The sequence below is a fragment of the Cydia pomonella genome, chromosome 13 (assembly GCF_033807575.1).
Source record: "Cydia pomonella isolate Wapato2018A chromosome 13, ilCydPomo1, whole genome shotgun sequence".
NCBI lineage: Eukaryota > Metazoa > Arthropoda > Insecta > Lepidoptera > Tortricidae > Cydia > Cydia pomonella.
The window spans coordinates 14,570,451-14,589,519 of NC_084715.1; the positions used below are offsets into that span (position 1 = coordinate 14,570,451).

The 19,069-nt window shown below is 45.6% G+C and overlaps 2 protein-coding genes across 2 annotated transcripts in view; one reads left to right on the forward strand and one right to left on the reverse strand.

The window, feature by feature from the left end:
* The window catches only part of LOC133524374 (breakpoint cluster region protein), a 56,263-nt gene that overhangs the window by 16,494 nt on the left and 20,700 nt on the right, over positions 1-19,069 (forward strand). The window contains exons 5-7 of the mRNA XM_061860356.1: positions 1,303-1,531; positions 1,841-1,997; positions 7,464-7,605. Of these exons, the coding sequence (XP_061716340.1) occupies positions 1,303-1,531; positions 1,841-1,997; positions 7,464-7,605 (528 nt within the window). The remainder of the gene's footprint in view (positions 1-1,302; positions 1,532-1,840; positions 1,998-7,463; positions 7,606-19,069) is intronic.
* On the reverse strand, positions 13,943-17,515 carry LOC133524371 (uncharacterized). The gene is made up of 3 exons (XM_061860352.1): positions 16,703-17,515; positions 15,519-16,051; positions 13,943-14,571 (listed from the first exon to the last, which is right to left on the reverse strand). The coding sequence occupies exons 1-3, from the start codon at positions 16,776-16,778 to the stop codon at positions 14,566-14,568; spliced, it is 615 nt and encodes a 204-aa protein (XP_061716336.1). The 5' UTR covers positions 16,779-17,515; the 3' UTR covers positions 13,943-14,565.

A 19,069-nucleotide genomic window follows, 5' to 3' on the forward strand; every position in this document is an offset into this window, starting at 1 on the left:
TTGGGGCAAACCTTGCAATGAATAGTTCCTTGAACTTTTGCCACGTAATACCAGGGTAAATGATCCGTGACAGCCACGTCGACGCTGCTCCTTTCAATGCCTTGCTGATGGCAACAACAAGCTGACCGCCTTCTAATGGAGTATCGGTCATACACACGTCGGCAGTAGTAGCCCAAGACAGTGCATCGTTGTCTTGCTTATCGGGATCGAAGTCTGGAAAAACCACACGCGAAGTGTTGGTTATCGCTGCTGGGTTTCGCAGCGCTTCGATAAGCGCGCGCATTTGCTGGTTTTGAGCCTCGAGGATTTGCTGCCATGGTACGTCACCTCCGGTGCCACTAATACGTGTCTCATTTGCTCGATTAGATCCCACTTCTGATGACGGATCAATATCTTCAGACATTGGGCGTTGCTGGGTAATTCGAGTATTGAGACAATGATGGAAATCAAATGGTTCTTTATTTATTGGATACACAATTATCGAGCACTAAGTAACACAATGTAGCGAGGACAGTTCCGTGGTAGGACCAAGGTGTTCACTCTAGCGCAGTCAGTCGGAGAATGAATCACGTCTTGGCCTGCCCGACTCCATCCTAGCGCACGAAGTGGGGCTAGCTGGTTCGATGTGACGTCAGCTACCCGATCGACCAATCATAGCTGTTCGCGCGCTGCGCTACAATTGAGCGTCCGTACTAATAGCCGATCTGTCTCCGACATATATATTATATATATCGTTGTCTAAGTACCCGCAACACAAGCCTTATTGAGCTTACTGTGGGACTTAGTCAATTTGTGTGATAATGTCCTATAATATTTATTATTATTATTATTATTTATTTGTGCATAGTTATGCTATGCATAACTCACAATGTTGACCGCAGTCGTGTGGCGTAACAAAAATTACCGAATGAGGAAACTGTATTTAACTCACACTGGAAATAGCATTCTTTGTCCTAAATTTAGGGTCGAATTATCTAAATCGCTTATTGTTGAGACTGTTGTAGTGTAAAAAAAAGAAAAAAAATTAACGCCTTGTTTAGTTTATTTTTAGTTTTAGTTTAGTTATCCGAAAATGGCACACACACTAGCAAATATAAACGTTACTTGAAAACAGTCTTCAGCAATCTGATTTCCTCAAGTCTTAAGATTTTGCTGAAGCCTAACCGGTGTTGCACCAGTTAAAAGCATTATCTTTGCGAGCAAGCTTAATTGTTCTTACATAGATCAAGAATATCTCTATTATACATACGTCGTATTATTTATTTTATCGTCTGTGTGTTCTGACCAATCTTTCTTTTTTAGGTGAAAAGCTACGAATCCATAAACTCTCTATCATCCGAGCGCAAACGCTCCGGCGGGGCGGCGACGCCGCTCTCTATCGACGAGGAGGCGTCCACGCCCGACACGCCCGGCGAGACGGGTGGGGAGCCCGCCTCGCTGGAGAGCATCCCCGCCGGGCCCGAGGACGAGCCCTACTACGACCAAGTGCCGCAGGACATTAACGATGGCGAATATGTTTATATACAAGCAGGTGCGTTGCTGTTACAGTCTATTGTTTCTTGTGTAGACATCACAAATAAAGAGATAAGCAGGTGCTTTGTCTGGCAGGGACCGTCAATCTCCGAAGTTCCTTTTGAGACCTATGGATTTTCTAGGAAATCTTCCTACTTATTCTGCCTACTCTTATTTATTTATTTATTTATTTATTTATTGTTCGGAGAACCAACAGCTATAAATTGTACAATAGTTATATATATAGATAACAAAGAGCCAATTATAGGTTCCCACCACCCAGGACTCTTGTTGACTTAATGATAATGCGATCTCTGGTTTGTAACAGGCGGTACGGGATCCAGTGCGGATGACGCATCGAGCGGCGCCAGCACGCTGGCGCTGTCCGCGCCGGCCGCGGCGCAGGCGCCCACCGCGCCGCGCGCGCCCGACTCGCCGCCCGTCGCCACCGCGCCCAACTACGTCAACATACACTACTTCATACAGTAAGTGTTCCCAGCACGCTGGCGCTGTCCGCGCCGGCCGCGGCGCAGGCGCCCACCGCGCCGCGCGCGCCCGACTCGCCGCCCGTCGCCACCGCGCCCAACTACGTCAACATACACTACTTCATACAGTAAGTGTTCCCAGCACGCTGGCGCTGTCCGCGCCGACCGCGCCGCGCGCGCCCGACTCGCCGCCCGTCGCCACCGCGCCCAACTACGTCAACATACACTACTTCATACAGTAAGTGTTCCCAGCACGCTGGCGCTGTCCGCGCCGGCCGCGGCGCAGGCGCCCACCGCGCCGCGCGCGCCCGACTCGCCGCCCGTCGCCACCGCGCCCAACTACGTCAACATACACTACTTCATACAGTAAGTGTTCCCAGCACGCTGGCGCTGTCCGCGCCGGCCGCGGCGCAGGCGCCCACCGCGCCGCGCGCGCCCGACTCGCCGCCCGTCGCCACCGCGCCCAACTACGTCAACATACACTACTTCATACAGTAAGTGTTCCCAGCACGCTGGCGCTGTCCGCGCCGGCCGCGGCGCAGGCGCCCACCGCGCCGCGCGCGCTCGACTCGCCGCCCGTCGCCACCGCGCCCAACTACGTCAACATACACTACTTCATACAGTAAGTGTTCCCAACACGCTGGCGCTGTCCGCGCCGGCCGCGGCGCAGGCGCCCACCGCGCCGCGCGCGCCCGACTCGCCGCCCGTCGCCACCGCGCCCAACTACGTCAACATACACTACTTCATACAGTAAGTGTTCCCAGCACGCTGGCGCTGTCCGCGCCGGCCGCGGCGCAGGCGCCCACCGCGCCCAACTACGTCAACATACACTACTTCATACAGTAAGTGTTCCCAACACGCTGGCGCTGTCCGCGCCGGCCGCGGCGCAGGCGCCCACCGCGCCGCGCGCGCCCGACTCGCCGCCCGTCGCCACCGCGCCTAACTACGTCAACATACACTACTTCATACAGTAAGTGTTCCCAGCACGCTGGCGCTGTCCGCGCCGGCCGCGGCGCAGGCGCCCACCGCGCCCAACTACGTCAACATACACTACTTCATACAGTAAGTGTTCCCAGCACGCTGGCGCTGTCCGCGCCGGCCGCGGCGCAGGCGCCCACCGCGCCGCGCGCGCCCGACTCGCCGCCCGTCGCCACCGCGCCCAACTACGTCAACATACACTACTTCATACAGTAAGTGTTCCCAGCACGCTGGCGCTGTCCGCGCCGGCCGCGGCGCAGGCGCCCACCGCGCCGCGCGCGCCCGACTCGCCGCCCGTCGCCACCGCGCCCAACTACGTCAACATACACTACTTCATACAGTAAGTGTTCCCAACACGCTGGCGCTGTCCGCGCCGGCCGCGGCGCAGGCGCCCACCGCGCCGCGCGCGCCCGACTCGCCGCCCGTCGCCACCGCGCCTAACTACGTCAACATACACTACTTCATACAGTAAGTGTTCCCAGCACGCTGGCGCTGTCCGCGCCGGCCGCGGCGCAGGCGCCCACCGCGCCGCGCGCGCCCGACTCGCCGCCCGTCGCCACCGCGCCCAACTACGTCAACATACACTACTTCATACAGTAAGTGTTCCCAGCACGCTGGCGCTGTCCGCGCCGGCCGCGGCGCAGGCGCCCACCGCGCCGCGCGCGCTCGACTCGCCGCCCGTCGCCACCGCGCCCAACTACGTCAACATACACTACTTCATACAGTAAGTGTTCCCAACACGCTGGCGCTGTCCGCGCCGGCCGCGGCGCAGGCGCCCACCGCGCCGCGCGCGCCCGACTCGCCGCCCGTCGCCACCGCGCCCAACTACGTCAACATACACTACTTCATACAGTAAGTGTTCCCAGCACGCTGGCGCTGTCCGCGCCGGCCGCGGCGCAGGCGCCCACCGCGCCGCGCGCGCCCGACTCGCCGCCCGTCGCCACCGCGCCTAACTACGTCAACATACAGTAAGTGTTCCCAGCACGCTGGCGCTGTCCGCGCCGGCCGCGGCGCAGGCGCCCACCGCGCCGCGCGCGCCCGACTCGCCGCCCGTCGCCACCGCGCCCAACTACGTCAACATACACTACTTCATACAGTAAGTGTTCCCAGCACGCTGGCGCTGTCCGCGCCGGCCGCGGCGCAGGCGCCCACCGCGCCGCGCGCGCCCGACTCGCCGCCCGTCGCCACCGCGCCCAACTACGTCAACATACACTACTTCATACAGTAAGTGTTCCCAGCACGCTGGCGCTGTCCGCGCCGGCCGCGGCGCAGGCGCCCACCGCGCCGCGCGCGCTCGACTCGCCGCCCGTCGCCACCGCGCCCAACTACGTCAACATACACTACTTCATACAGTAAGTGTTCCCAACACGCTGGCGCTGTCCGCGCCGGCCGCGGCGCAGGCGCCCACCGCGCCGCGCGCGCCCGACTCGCCGCCCGTCGCCACCGCGCCCAACTACGTCAACATACACTACTTCATACAGTAAGTGTTCCCAGCACGCTGGCGCTGTCCGCGCCGGCCGCGGCGCAGGCGCCCACCGCGCCCAACTACGTCAACATACACTACTTCATACAGTAAGTGTTCCCAGCACGCTGGCGCTGTCCGCGCCGGCCGCGGCGCAGGCGCCCACCGCGCCGCGCGCGCCCGACTCGCCGCCCGTCGCCACCGCGCCCAACTACGTCAACATACACTACTTCATACAGTAAGTGTTCCCAGCACGCTGGCGCTGTCCGCGCCGGCCGCGGCGCAGGCGCCCACCGCGCCCAACTACGTCAACATACACTACTTCATACAGTAAGTGTTCCCAACACGCTGGCGCTGTCCGCGCCGGCCGCGGCGCAGGCGCCCACCGCGCCGCGCGCGCCCGACTCGCCGCCCGTCGCCACCGCGTCTAACTACGTCAACATACACTACTTCATACAGTAAGTGTTCCCAGCACGCTGGCGCTGTCCGCGCCGGCCGCGGCGCAGGCGCCCACCGCGCCCAACTACGTCAACATACACTACTTCATACAGTAAGTGTTCCCAGCACGCTGGCGCTGTCCGCGCCGGCCGCGGCGCAGGCGCCCACCGCGCCGCGCGCGCCCGACTCGCCGCCCGTCGCCACCGCGCCCAACTACGTCAACATACACTACTTCATACAGTAAGTGTTCCCAGCACGCTGGCGCTGTCCGCGCCGGCCGCGGCGCAGGCGCCCACCGCGCCGCGCGCGCCCGACTCGCCGCCCGTCGCCACCGCGCCCAACTACGTCAACATACACTACTTCATACAGTAAGTGTTCCCAACACGCTGGCGCTGTCCGCGCCGGCCGCGGCGCAGGCGCCCACCGCGCCGCGCGCGCCCGACTCGCCGCCCGTCGCCACCGCGCCTAACTACGTCAACATACAGTAAGTGTTCCCAGCACGCTGGCGCTGTCCGCGCCGGCCGCGGCGCAGGCGCCCACCGCGCCCAACTACGTCAACATACACTACTTCATACAGTAAGTGTTCCCAGCACGCTGGCGCTGTCCGCGCCGGCCGCGGCGCAGGCGCCCACCGCGCCGCGCGCGCCCGACTCGCCGCCCGTCGCCACCGCGCCCAACTACGTCAACATACACTACTTCATACAGTAAGTGTTCCCAGCACGCTGGCGCTGTCCGCGCCGGCCGCGGCGCAGGCGCCCACCGCGCCGCGCGCGCTCGACTCGCCGCCCGTCGCCACCGCGCCCAACTACGTCAACATACACTACTTCATACAGTAAGTGTTCCCAACACGCTGGCGCTGTCCGCGCCGGCCGCGGCGCAGGCGCCCACCGCGCCGCGCGCGCCCGACTCGCCGCCCGTCGCCACCGCGCCCAACTACGTCAACATACACTACTTCATACAGTAAGTGTTCCCAGCACGCTGGCGCTGTCCGCGCCGGCCGCGGCGCAGGCGCCCACCGCGCCCAACTACGTCAACATACACTACTTCATACAGTAAGTGTTCCCAACACGCTGGCGCTGTCCGCGCCGGCCGCGGCGCAGGCGCCCACCGCGCCGCGCGCGCCCGACTCGCCGCCCGTCGCCACCGCGCCTAACTACGTCAACATACACTACTTCATACAGTAAGTGTTCCCAGCACGCTGGCGCTGTCCGCGCCGGCCGCGGCGCAGGCGCCCACCGCGCCCAACTACGTCAACATACACTACTTCATACAGTAAGTGTTCCCAGCACGCTGGCGCTGTCCGCGCCGGCCGCGGCGCAGGCGCCCACCGCGCCGCGCGCGCCCGACTCGCCGCCCGTCGCCACCGCGCCTAACTACGTCAACATACACTATTTCATACAGTAAGTGTTCCCAGCACGCTGGCGCTGTCCGCGCCGGCCGCGGCGCAGGCGCCCACCGCGCCCAACTACGTCAACATACACTACTTCATACAGTAAGTGCTCCCCGACGGTACACCGACATGCTGTCTAACCCAGCGATGGAATATATTTAGAAGCTCACAATACATTTTTGACTTAGGAAAACGGTCCATATGACTGACACTTAGCTGACACATATCAGACAGTTATCCTTTCTCCATAAATATACCTCGCCCGCTTTAAATATTACCCAATACATAATTCCCCGGTATTGAAAAAAAGCGGCATTGACGTTGTCAAACAGCGCGCTGTGAGTAGCTCGCGGTACAATACATATTTGAGCTCTACCTCTCACGTCAATGATGGTATGACAATTCATTTTTGTATTGAGTAGCTGTCAAGCAAAATTTTTGTAGATACTTGGAAAGTTTAGCATGTTAATTTATTTAGAAATGTAAATAATTAAATAATAATTATAGTTGGTCCATCTCACACCACCAATAAGTTCTCAGTCCCGATAGTAAATTGTTATAGTAAAAAAAATTGTTGAAATGAAAATGGTATGTTTACCACAAACAGTGCCGTCTATAACGTTTGTTTATTAGTAAAGTAAAACCTAGTTTCCGTTTATTTGTTATAAACATTTGATGAAACAGCAACATATAAATTGTCTAGCTCTATTTCGATCCAAACAGTCGTGGGCGTCCGTTTGAAAATGCCGCATTGTAGAACAAATTTGAATTTTATTTATCTTCGGCTGGTTAAGCCCCGAAACAAAACAAAAAGAAAAGTTTTTTACTTGTGAGTTTTATGCCTGTTTCAGTGTGTGGCAAGGATGGTGGTTACACGGAGCGGATTTGTTTAAAAAAATAGTTGGCCTAGTTATTGAATAAAAAATAAATATCATGCAATCTAAACTTGAAAACAATCCACACTAAATCTCTATTCAAATTTTTACTTCATGTTCATGTTCAAAATTTTTTCGAGGAGTTGGTTTGCAGAACTACGTCCAATTGTTAAGAATGACTAGCGCCGGAGATTTCGGATACCCAAGTCTTTTAACATCGGAATTGTCAAACCGAAGATTATTGGCTCTTTTTTTTAAATTGCAGTGACAAAAGGTGCCACAAGATATTTTTTTAAATTAAAGAGTATTTGAAAATTTTACAGACAAGCGGGTGAAGGCGCGGAGGCGAACGAAGCCAACACAGAGCTAGTGGATTCCAGCGACACGCCGCTATTGCTAAGGACGATATCGTCCGACACAGAGGCGAGCGCCACACCGCCTGCCTTGAGGAAGCTACAGCACCAGGTATGATCCGACATAGTTCTAGAAAAAAGAAAAACAAGCGGGTGAAGGCGTAGAGGCGAACGAAGTCAATACAGACTTAGCGGATTTCAGCAACATTTCTCTCTTACTGAGGACGATATTGTCCGACACAGAGGCGAGCGCCACACCGCCTGCCTTGAGGAAGCTACAGCACCAGGTATGACCCGACATAGTTCTAGAAAAAAGAAAAACAAGCGGGTGAAGGCGTAGAGGCGAACAAAGTCAATACAGGCTTAGCGGATTCCAGCAACATTCCTCTCTTACTGAGGACGATATTGTCCGACACAGAGGCGAGCGCCACACCGCCTGCCTTGAGGAAGCTACAGCACCAGGTATGACCTGACATAGTTCTAGAAAGAAGAAAAACAAGCGGCTGAAGGCGTAGATGCGAACAAAGTCAATACAGACTTAGCGGATTCCAGCAACATTCCTCTCTTACTGAGGACGATATCGTCCGACACAGAGGCGAGCGCCACACCGCCTGCCTTGAGGAAGCTACAGCACCAGGTATGACCTAACATAGTTCTAGAAAGAAGAAAAACAAGCGGCTGAAGGCGTAGAGGCGAACAATTCAATACAGACTTAACGGATTCCAGCAACATTCCTCTCTTGCTGAGGACGATTTCGTGTGACACAGAAGCGAGCGCCACGCCGCCTGCCTTGAGGAAGCTACAGCACCAGGTATGGCCTGACATAGTTCTATAACATACAACAACGACATAGTTGTATGAATCTGTTTTGGACGACATCGGCAGCGGTGGCGGTCTCCGTTTCCCGCGCCGCCGGCCGCGTGCGTCCGACGCGGCTCGACAATCCTGACATGAAGTTACTGCCAATGCCAAGCTCTTGTTTTCCCTAACCTTTTTTTCATGTACTGGTTTTGAAAGATTCTTTATAATTCTTTATATAAAGGTTGCGGAATTTTATGTCTTTGTTATAATTTTAAGTTATTAATGAGCAAACGTCGGACTATAGGGGGCAGTTTGAGGGCAAGGTAAGGTTTACAAAAAAATCTTAACTTACGAGTATTATAATGTACCTAGTATTTGTAACATAGTTAATTAAATTAGTTACCCGTTATCATTTATTCATCTTTAATGTGTAAATACTCTTTGAAGTGATGACTGATAGCCCACTGAAGTGGCCACAAAAACACTCTTCAGCATTTTGAGCAATGCAAATACTTGCCAATAACTTCAGTCGATGTTGAAAGATCGTTCTCCCATTTAAAATGGATATTTACAAGCCGACGAAGAACCTTGACTGCCAAGAAATTTGGAAAAAAATATTAATAATATATTCTCATAATATACCTACAAATGTACCATGAATGTAAATTAAATCAAATATAACACAGACTATTCAATCTTATTTTTATTTAAAATTTAAAGGATATAAAAAAATAAACACCTAACTAACGTACAGCCTTAGAGCTGTGTTCATAGAACTTGACATGCCCAGTTAACTCATTTGTGTTTTGTTCCTTTCTCACAACTGCAATTATCTGAGTGACAGTGATAAAGCCAAACGAACTTTTTCGCCATTTTGACTTATGTGTAGTCCAAGTACGTTTAAAAATAACGCAGTTAGTTGCTATGATATTTGGAATTTCACATTATAAATACTAGGTACCAAATACTAAGTACAAATACTCGAAAGTGAATTGATTAATTTGCGAACCTTACCTATCATTCTGACATGCCACGAAAATGCCCGCTGGAGTCCGACGTATGTTAATGAGCCAGAAGTGGCCCTAAATGATGCGTGTTAAACACACGGCTAGTGCTTGACTAGTTACATTTCCTTGAACTTGGCTTGACACGCTACCCCATGCCTAGATTAAAGACTGTAAACACTGCTTGTAAAAGGAATAAAACATTTTTTATTTCATCACCAAAAGGATCTACTCTATTTACGTACGCTGGCCCGTAACTTTTATATTTAGAACGTTAAATTAACCCGTAAAAGGTCCAAGGTTAACTGTAATGTTTACTTGATAATGTTGTTGTGGTTTATTCTTAGCAGAATTGTTTAAACGAGTGCGCACGGATGTCGAACGAAGCCTCTTTCACCTCAGGTCGCATTCCTCAACATTCTATGAACATGGATTTTATTTGTAGAATAGAATAGAATAACATTTATTTGTATAACACAGGTGATACAAAGGGTCTTAATATACAAATATAAACTGTGTGTTTTGCCTATGGGCGTACAAATTTGTTCCTTAACTAACTTAAAACTAATTAAATTTAGTTATAAAAGATTATTAAATTATTACTAAATTGGACGAAAAAATTAAATTAATAAATACAATTCATTCAATTAAAATAAGAGAAAATCTAAATATCAATTCTAGAAACAACATATAATTTAACTCAATTCAAATAATGTAGATTCAGTTTTTGAAAAAAACTGGTGAGTTTGGACTCGCGAGTCAGTTCACAGAGCCACTTATTTCATTATAAACAAAGCAACAATTTTTTAAACCAACAGTATGACAGCAATATTTATTTATTTATTTATTTATTTTATTTACATGGAGAACCAACAGCTATAACTATGCTAATAACAACATAAATAGTGACACAGAGCCAATTATAGGATCTCACATATAGCAACATCTTAATATTTAACATTAAGTTAAATAACACGCACTATTTTACATAGGCACATGCAGTAATATGTTAACAACGTTATGTATAGGGATGTTCACTGTATTTAAAATAAGTTACACCATGCTTGAAATGAAATAAAGCACCAGAATATTACTAGAAAAACGTAGACAGAAGTTATTTTCAGACACAATTTCTATTTTGTAAATTGTATAGTAAATTAGTAAATTAATACCTAACAATCTATTTTATACATATTGAGTAGCAAACAGAAACTGCAGTTATTATGATCAATGAAATATCTTATAATAAATATATTGGACTTAAAAATTAGAAATCTGGAAGCTATACCTACTTCGGGCACGGGCATACATACCAACTACCTGACAGTATTTTCAATTGAAGCAGCTTGACGCCAATTTACGCCTCGCAGAAGGAATGGAACAATTGAATATGTCAATATCTAGCTCTCTTGTCACATTATTTAAGCGACGACTGGCTCGAATCAAAAAACTATTTTGCCTATATTTGGATGAAACACATTTAACTGAAAGAGGGGGAAAATGACGTTTAGACCGAGTAGGCGTATTAAATGAAAGTTTGTGAAGCAGTTCGGGGCAATCGAGATTACCACTTGTGATATTGAGAATGAAGGTGATGTCAGCTATCTCACGACGTTTATATAACGGTATCAAATGGTGTTTTTTGCACATACTGTAGTAGTAAGTTGAGTCATAAGGGCATTTGAGTTTAAAGTTAAGAAATTTTAGAAACTTTTTTTGAACGCGTTCAATTCTATCAATGTAGGTTCTATAGCAGGGGTTCCAGATTTGGGAAGCGTATTCCAGTTTACTCCTAACTAAAGAGCAATAGAGAACTTTCAGCGTCTTAGCTTGAGTAAAATGACCAGAGTTACGCATTAGAAAACCCAATGATTTTAAGGCATTACTTACAATATTATCTATATGCATATCGAAAAGAAGTTTTGAATCATGTATTACACCTAAATCTCTCATGAAATTAACCTTATTCAATACTTGATCTCTGAGCGTGTAGGTAGTAGGGATCTGATTACGCTGTCGTGAAAAAGTTAATGAGAAGCATTTAGATGGATTTAAGTCAAGCTTATTGGCTTTACAATACTCATCAAGTCGCACCAGATCTGACTGGACTAGTAGAGAATCATGATTTGATTTTATTTTGCTGAAAATTTTCATGTCATCTGCAAAGCATAGGAGCTTAGAGTGAATAAAGCAGTCGCTGATGTCGTTAATAAATATATTGAACAGCAAAGGTCCAAGCAGCGACCCCTGAGGGACTCCGCTCGGCACCGTTACCCATCCAGACATATAATTGTTAACGACAACAGCCTGTGATCTGTTATCTATATAAGATGAGAACCATCTTAGTAAGTCCCCATGAATCCCTATGTCGCACAACTTCGATAATAATATGGAATGGTCTATTCTATCAAAACACTTACAGTAATCGGTATAAATTACATCTACTTGGAAGCCACTATCCATCGCTTCAGTGACATAATCATTTAAAATAATTAGATTGGACACAGTGGACCTACGCCGAAGGAACCCATGTTGATCAAGGTTAAAATAGTTCTTTAGAGTTTCATATACCTGATTATAAACAACCTTTTCTAATACCTTAGACAATATGCATAGTTTAGAAATGGGCCTATAGTTAATTATGTCGGTTTTAGCCCCCTTTTTGTGGACTGGAGTAATGTAGGCTGACTTCCATAATAAAGGAACAGTGCATTCTGAAAATGAACGTTTAAAAAGTAACACAATAGGGACAACAACAGTTTTAGCACAATTGATTAAAAATTGTGCTGATAGGTCGTCAGGGCCAGCGGACTTAGAAGGGTCTAATTTTAATAGAATATTAATAAGTATTTCTGGATTAACTTCAATGTGAGACAGGGTGGCTGTGGAGTTAACTCTAGGGTTAGTCCTTGGATCGCGGTTGCTATCATTTCTATCACTTGGTGACGAGAACGTGGTTAGGAAATAGTCAGAAAATGCTTTGCATATCTCGGCACCAGTGTTAACAACTTTGCTGTTATATTTTAAGCTACTGGGGATCCCATGGGAGCCGGAGCGCGATCTAATAAATGACCAGAACTGCTTGGGATTTTTCACTATGTTCTCCTCCACCCGACTCATATACGCATCAAAACAATCCTGTTCAAGTTTTCGAACTCTGTCTCTTAAGACGTTATAGGAAAGTAGGTCAGATTTATTTTTATATATCTTGTATTTTTTTAAATATTTGTACTTTTCTCTTATTGCCTTTTTGAGTGGAAGTGAAAACCAGTCGGGGTATGAGCCCGAGTGTATTTTTTTACTAGGAATGAACTTACTTCTTAGCCTTTCATAGGTCTCGTAGAAGAAATCAATACATTCGACAAAACTGCGTTTGGAGAACTCACACTCCCAATTAATGGATGCCAATTCTGCGTTTATTGAAGCGTAATCGCCCTTATTATAATAATATTTTTTTCGCGGAGCAGGCGGCAAGGATTCAATTACTATGTACTTAATGTATATAACTAATGCTTTATGATACGGGTCGATAGGTACAAGGGGTTCGGAACATTCACATACGCTAACAAGGTCGTTGGATAACACCAGATCCAACAACTTGCCATATTGATTAAAAATTCCATTATATTGGCATAGATTGTGCAGATTAATGTCATCTATAAAAGTACACTCATCACCACTTCCGTAAATAGACGGAACCATTGAAGTACCGTGCGCTGTCCACAATATACTACTCATATTAAAGTCTCCAATTAATAAAAATTTATCGTTAAAATTATTTAAAACGGCATAATTTAACTTATCTAAGTAATACCTTAGTTGTTGCGAGAATGTGTTACCCTGGTTTTGATTACATAGATATAAAACACATAAATGAACTGTGACCGACCTTTTACTGGTGTCCTTAAGCGTCCAATATCGTAGCTCTTGTACCGCAAGAGGGTTAACGTATAAATATCAAATAACCCTACGCTATTTACAAAACTGGAGCGATTCTATGTGAAAAGTGAAAATTAATTATCAATAAGGTTAATGAGGCGATAAACATTACATTACATCAGAATAAGGTTTTGGCAAAATTTAATTTTTGGTACATGCTTTTATCGCTGACTGTACTTTTCTTTCCATAGACCACTAATACTCACCGAGACGATTCTAACAACCCTAAACACAATTAGTTTGTGTTTGAGTTATTACAGAGTTCCCATGTCCACCTTCTGTCTCCATCATCAGATCAGCTCCATGTCATCATAATATTGCATTGTAATCCAATTTACATATGTATGCAAAATTTCGGCTCAACCGGAAATTGTAAAGTGGGTCAAATTTAGCTTCCAAGATTTGACCAGCACTAATAAAATTACATATATATACTCGTATATATAGTACTAACAGGTTAAACAAAAGCTTGTAAAAATTGACAGCGGTCCCCAAACTAGGCCGAGCCTGTATCTTGGGAAAATTCTGTTATAGTTTTGTTATTGATATGATAGATCACTCGTGCTTGTTCATGCACAAATGCGCGAAATGCAATACAAGTCGATCTCTAACCTTTTTATATTGTTACTCCTATAGCTTACTAGGAAGACTGGTTTTATTTACCCTTATTTCAAGTAATCAATTCGGGAAATAGAAAAAAACTCGAAATGTCTAATACAATTTAATCACTCTTAACACATTGAATACTTAATTTACATTATCATTCTTAATAATTCAAGTTTTCGTTTTTAACAAATGCGTTATCTAAAATGCTTAAGATAAGTGAACAATTAATCATGCACTTGCCTGAGTGTACTTGCTACTTTATTGTGTTTAAATTGAGGAAGTTAACATTTTTGTCACTGCATAGTCAAATAAAATACAAGCCTATACACACTAACAATTTCGTAGACATTAGCTCAAAATTCTATCAAACAAACTGATACTATTATCCTCGTCATTATCACCAATAATTTTATTATCGCTGGCATATTCCAAAGCGGGCGCCGTGCTCGGCGTCGGCGGGCCGAATGGTTTGCTAGAGCAAGTTTTGGCTCCGGTTACTAAATGATACTGGCAGTGCTGCACTTGACAATTGTCATGTTCACATAAAGCGTAGTAACACGTTCCATCTACACACTGCGAGTTGATGTTTAACCGAGTCATCAGGCTGTCTGCGAGAGCCGTTGCGTAGCGCTCTATCACGAAATGAGCGTAGCTGCTGAACAAGTCTTTTACTGCTAGAATCAAAGTTGATGATGCTTCGGAATCTTCTGTTGTGGTTGAGTTTAGATCTGAAACAAGATAATGGGAAATAAGTTAGAATTTGTGTAGCTTGTAAATGACTTGTGAAATAAACTGAGAATGTGTTGAATAAAACTGATGCTATCTACGAAATATCCCATTTATATACCTTTTTTATTACTTCTACACAAACATTATATAATAGAAAACCTTTAAACAGAAAACTTAAATGAATCTATATTCAAAATAAGGAGTTCTGTAGATTAATAAAAAAACCGGCCAAGTGCAAGTCGGACTCGCACAGGAAGGGTTCCGTACCATTATCTATAAAAACGGTCACCCATCCAAGTACTGACCCCGCCCGACGTTGCTTCACTTCGGTGATTGGATAACCTCGAGATTGGAAAGAAATATTTATTTAATTCTGTTTTTAGTATTTGTTGTTATAGTGACAACAGAAATACATAATATGTAGAAATTTCAAGTGGCTAACTATCACGGTTCATGAGATACAGCTTGGTGACAGACGGACGGCCGGACAGACGGACGGAGAGCTGAGTCTCAGTAATAGGGTCCCGTTTGACCCTTGGGTGCGGAACCCTAAAAATAATAATAGTACTACTGACGTTATTCACAAACACGCTAGAAGCCTCAATTAGCTATTAAGCGTTTGTCTTAATCTCTGTCATGTTGAAGTATGTATTTGTAAGAATAGGATGAAATATAAGTGAACTAAGGGGGATTAGGTATCGCTTAAACTCGTCACTGTAGGATGTAAAGTTTCGGCGGGAATGTAAAGGGACAAAACGATTGATTTTAAGTTGTATGGGGTTTTTGGTTACTTGATGACTATTATCAACCTATACATATCCCATGCACAGACAAGACAAGATGGTTAGATAAGAAATAAAAAACCCCATGGTTAATCTTTTAATTAAACAAAATGCTTATGAAATTGCAAAGCCACAAAGCCCAAAGGGTATGTTAAAGGCCTCACCTTATTTTGAGGACTAGATTGGCCCTCTTTCTCTTTCGGAGGCGGTACGTCAGGGTTCCCCTTGGTGACTGTGGAAGATAGTACAGCTTCCAGCTCTAACGGGTGTTCCGCTGGTTCTTCGGTTTGGATTGCCATTATGGGCGCGGTTGACGACTCTGGAACCGCGGCAACCGCTAGAGAGGTCGAAGTAGGGGCGGGTTCGGTGGGTAGCGATGGCTTCGGCTCCTCTGGCTTCAAGCCCATGTTGTACTCTCGACATTGCCCCGTGACATATGTATCATAAATGTTACACGTAACATTCACACATGCCGTTTTGTCGCATTTCATAGTAGTGCAGGTGTGGTCGTTGCACCAAATCGTGAGGTTTCGAGACGCGATCTCGATGTTGTCGTACGGGCCGATGGTGGTCGAGCCGTTGAGGAGATCGGCTTGGGGCGGAGCCTCGGTGTCTGAAGAGCCCCACCATCCCGTGAAGGGATACGTGATCCATCCCCAAATCGTTGAACCAACCCCGCGGCCCTCGGTTAGCTCATCTGCAAGCGATGATGTTAGTTACCTTTATAATTAATGCGGTTACAATATACGACACTGCAGACACATATCCAAGTAGATGTCAGCTATACCTACATTCTTATTAAACGGGCCTATTTTTGAACACATTGTTAAAGTATTTTAGGACTTATTAACAAGATTTGGAAATATTATATATATATATTTATAATATTTGGTGTTTCTTATTGGTTCAGTTTAATATAAATTCATCAGACCTGCCCTAATCTCGGCCAGTCCCCTTATATTGACGATGAAGTGACCGATAGGGTACCCTGTATAATCAAATCTGATATTTCCACGACAACTCTATATTCAATAAGCTTAATATTTCTCATGATCATGCATTCCATAACGGACGTATGAAAATGTGCTCAGTAGCTAAGTACAGATGTAATGAATAATCCTTTCCCATCGTATTTTCTCGGAAACGTTTGTATATGTCATGCTATTTCAGCCAGACCCAGTATTTTTTGATACATACGTTTCCGAGAAAATACGATTAGAAATGATTTTTTACTACATATTATTATTACACTAACTACATAAATGATTATTTGCCACGCGCAATTGGATGATCTACACAGATATAAGTCAGTACTCGTAAAATGATGATTTAGAAAAAAAAAACTTACTACTTGTTGGTTTGCAATAAACTCCTTGCACCAAACACACAATTAGAAATGGGAGAACACATTTAATCGCAAGCATGGTGACAGGTAAGGCTGCTGCGTCAGTAAATGTTTGAACAATCCCAGTCGTCCTTTAAATAGGTGCCGTGCCGGTATGTCGAGCCTATCTCCGAGATAAGGGCCCGGGAATGTTTACCTAATGAGCGACTAAGGGCCATTCTTACAAACCTTTTAATTTACGTGATGGCTGACGGTTTTACCTTTGGAGATTAAAAACATTCTTGTCGCTTTACGCTCTTTAATTTGTCATAATTTAGTAATGTTTGGAATGCGCAGTTATTATAATATTTTTGTTTGTTTAAATTTTTAATCATCATTATCTTCCTAGTACATGAAGAAGGAAACAAATATTTACCTAAACATAATCAAAGAGAATTGATTGTATTGTAATAGAGAGGTGCTATGCTGAATAATGTAAAAAAGCGGTCAAGTGCGAGTCGGACTCGCGCATGAAGGGTTCCGTACCATTTATGACGTATTAAAAAAAAATCTACTTACTAGATCTTGTTCAAAATTTTACCACTTTGGAAGTGTCTCTCGCGCAAACTATTCAGTTTAGAAAAAAATGATATTACAAACCTCAATATCATTTTTGAAGACCTATCCATAGATACCCCACACGTATGGGTGTGATGAAAATTTTTTTTTTTTTAATTTTATGACGTATTAAAAAAAACTACTTACTAGATCTCGTTCAAACCAATTTTCGGTGGAAGTTTGCATGACAATGTATATTATATATATTTTTTAGTTTTTTCATTCTGTTATTTTAGAAGTTACGGGGGGGGGGGGGGGGGGGGTGGGGGGGGGGAATCATATACAAAATATATGATCTTCGGCACTAAAAATCAGTTGAGCAAAATTGGACCTGCCAGAGATGTGATATTATCGGGTGAACCCATTGAAAAAGTGTATAAGGCTAGAAAATTAGGTTTAATTATGGATAGTGAACTTAGATTTGACAATCATGTTGCTGAAACTGTGAGAAACTGTTTCTACAGGCTCAAGCTACTGTACAACATTCGACCGTTCATTAATGAAACCTTGCGCACTCGGTTGATTGAAACACTTGTTCTGTCTAAATTGAACTATATGGATTTAGTCTATGGTCCACGTCTTCTGGCAAAAACAAGGCGACTTATTTAGCGGGTACAAAATGCTTGTGCTCGTTTTTGCTTTAACATTTCTCCAAGAGCCCATGTGACTCCATTTCTAAATAAGCACAGTATTCTCAAAATGCTACACCGTCGCAAGCTTCTTCGGGCATTTCTCTTATTTGGCGTAGTAAAACACAAATCCCCATCATATCTTTTCGAGAAGTTATCATGGATGTCCACCCGTAGGTCACTTAAATAAATAAATGAATATTATAGGACATTATTACACAAATGCCCTAACCAGGATTTGAACCCGGGACCATCGGCTTCATAGGCAGGGTCACTACCCACTAGGCCAGACCGGTCGTCAAAACTCCACGAATAAATGCTATGATTTCTGATTTCTGATAATAATACAACGAACTTAAAGTAAGCGTACTTATTTTAGAATGTAAAGGTCATGCCTCATTTGGCAACTGGCAACATTTATAAGCAATGGCGGCTAACGAAGGTTTGGATTTTTGTATTCACAATTACGTAAAAATATCATATTAAACTCGATGCTTACGCGTGGAATGTAATATCAGGAGATTTGTTTTTATTAAGTGATGAATTGTGACATCCATTCACAGCACAAACAGCCATCTTTCCTGTATTTTTTAATTTACAACCGGGAGGTGTACACAAACCGACTCGACCTTGAGTACTGCGAGGGCCGTACGAACGACTGCGACATTATGTCGCAGCTGAAGTGGCTTCACTAAGGATGTGCGGACTAGTAATCTATGATTTTTAAATCTATGTGACAGGCCTGAAAAAAACGAAAGTAATTGCGAATTGTTGTCTCATTCACTCATAGACAAAAAGTAATAGCGTGTTGTGAATAAGATACCTTTTACCAAGCTCTTATTTTTGCTCGGCTTCTTTGCTTGTCTTTTTTCTATGTTATGGATGGAAGTTGATTTTTCTGAGAGATAAACTTCTTAATGTTAAATAATTGTAATATGAGTGTTACATTTTTAATGTAATATAAATTGTCATGTTTGTGTACGATAGCGCAATAAATGAATATTGTATTTTACCACATAAATGATAGTACGTTTATACTGATAATTAAATAAATAAATAAAGCAATTCGTGCAAAATTATTCCCTAACCATTCCAAAATATCAAAAATACACAACGTCAATATTCAAGTTTTCACTTCTGCCGG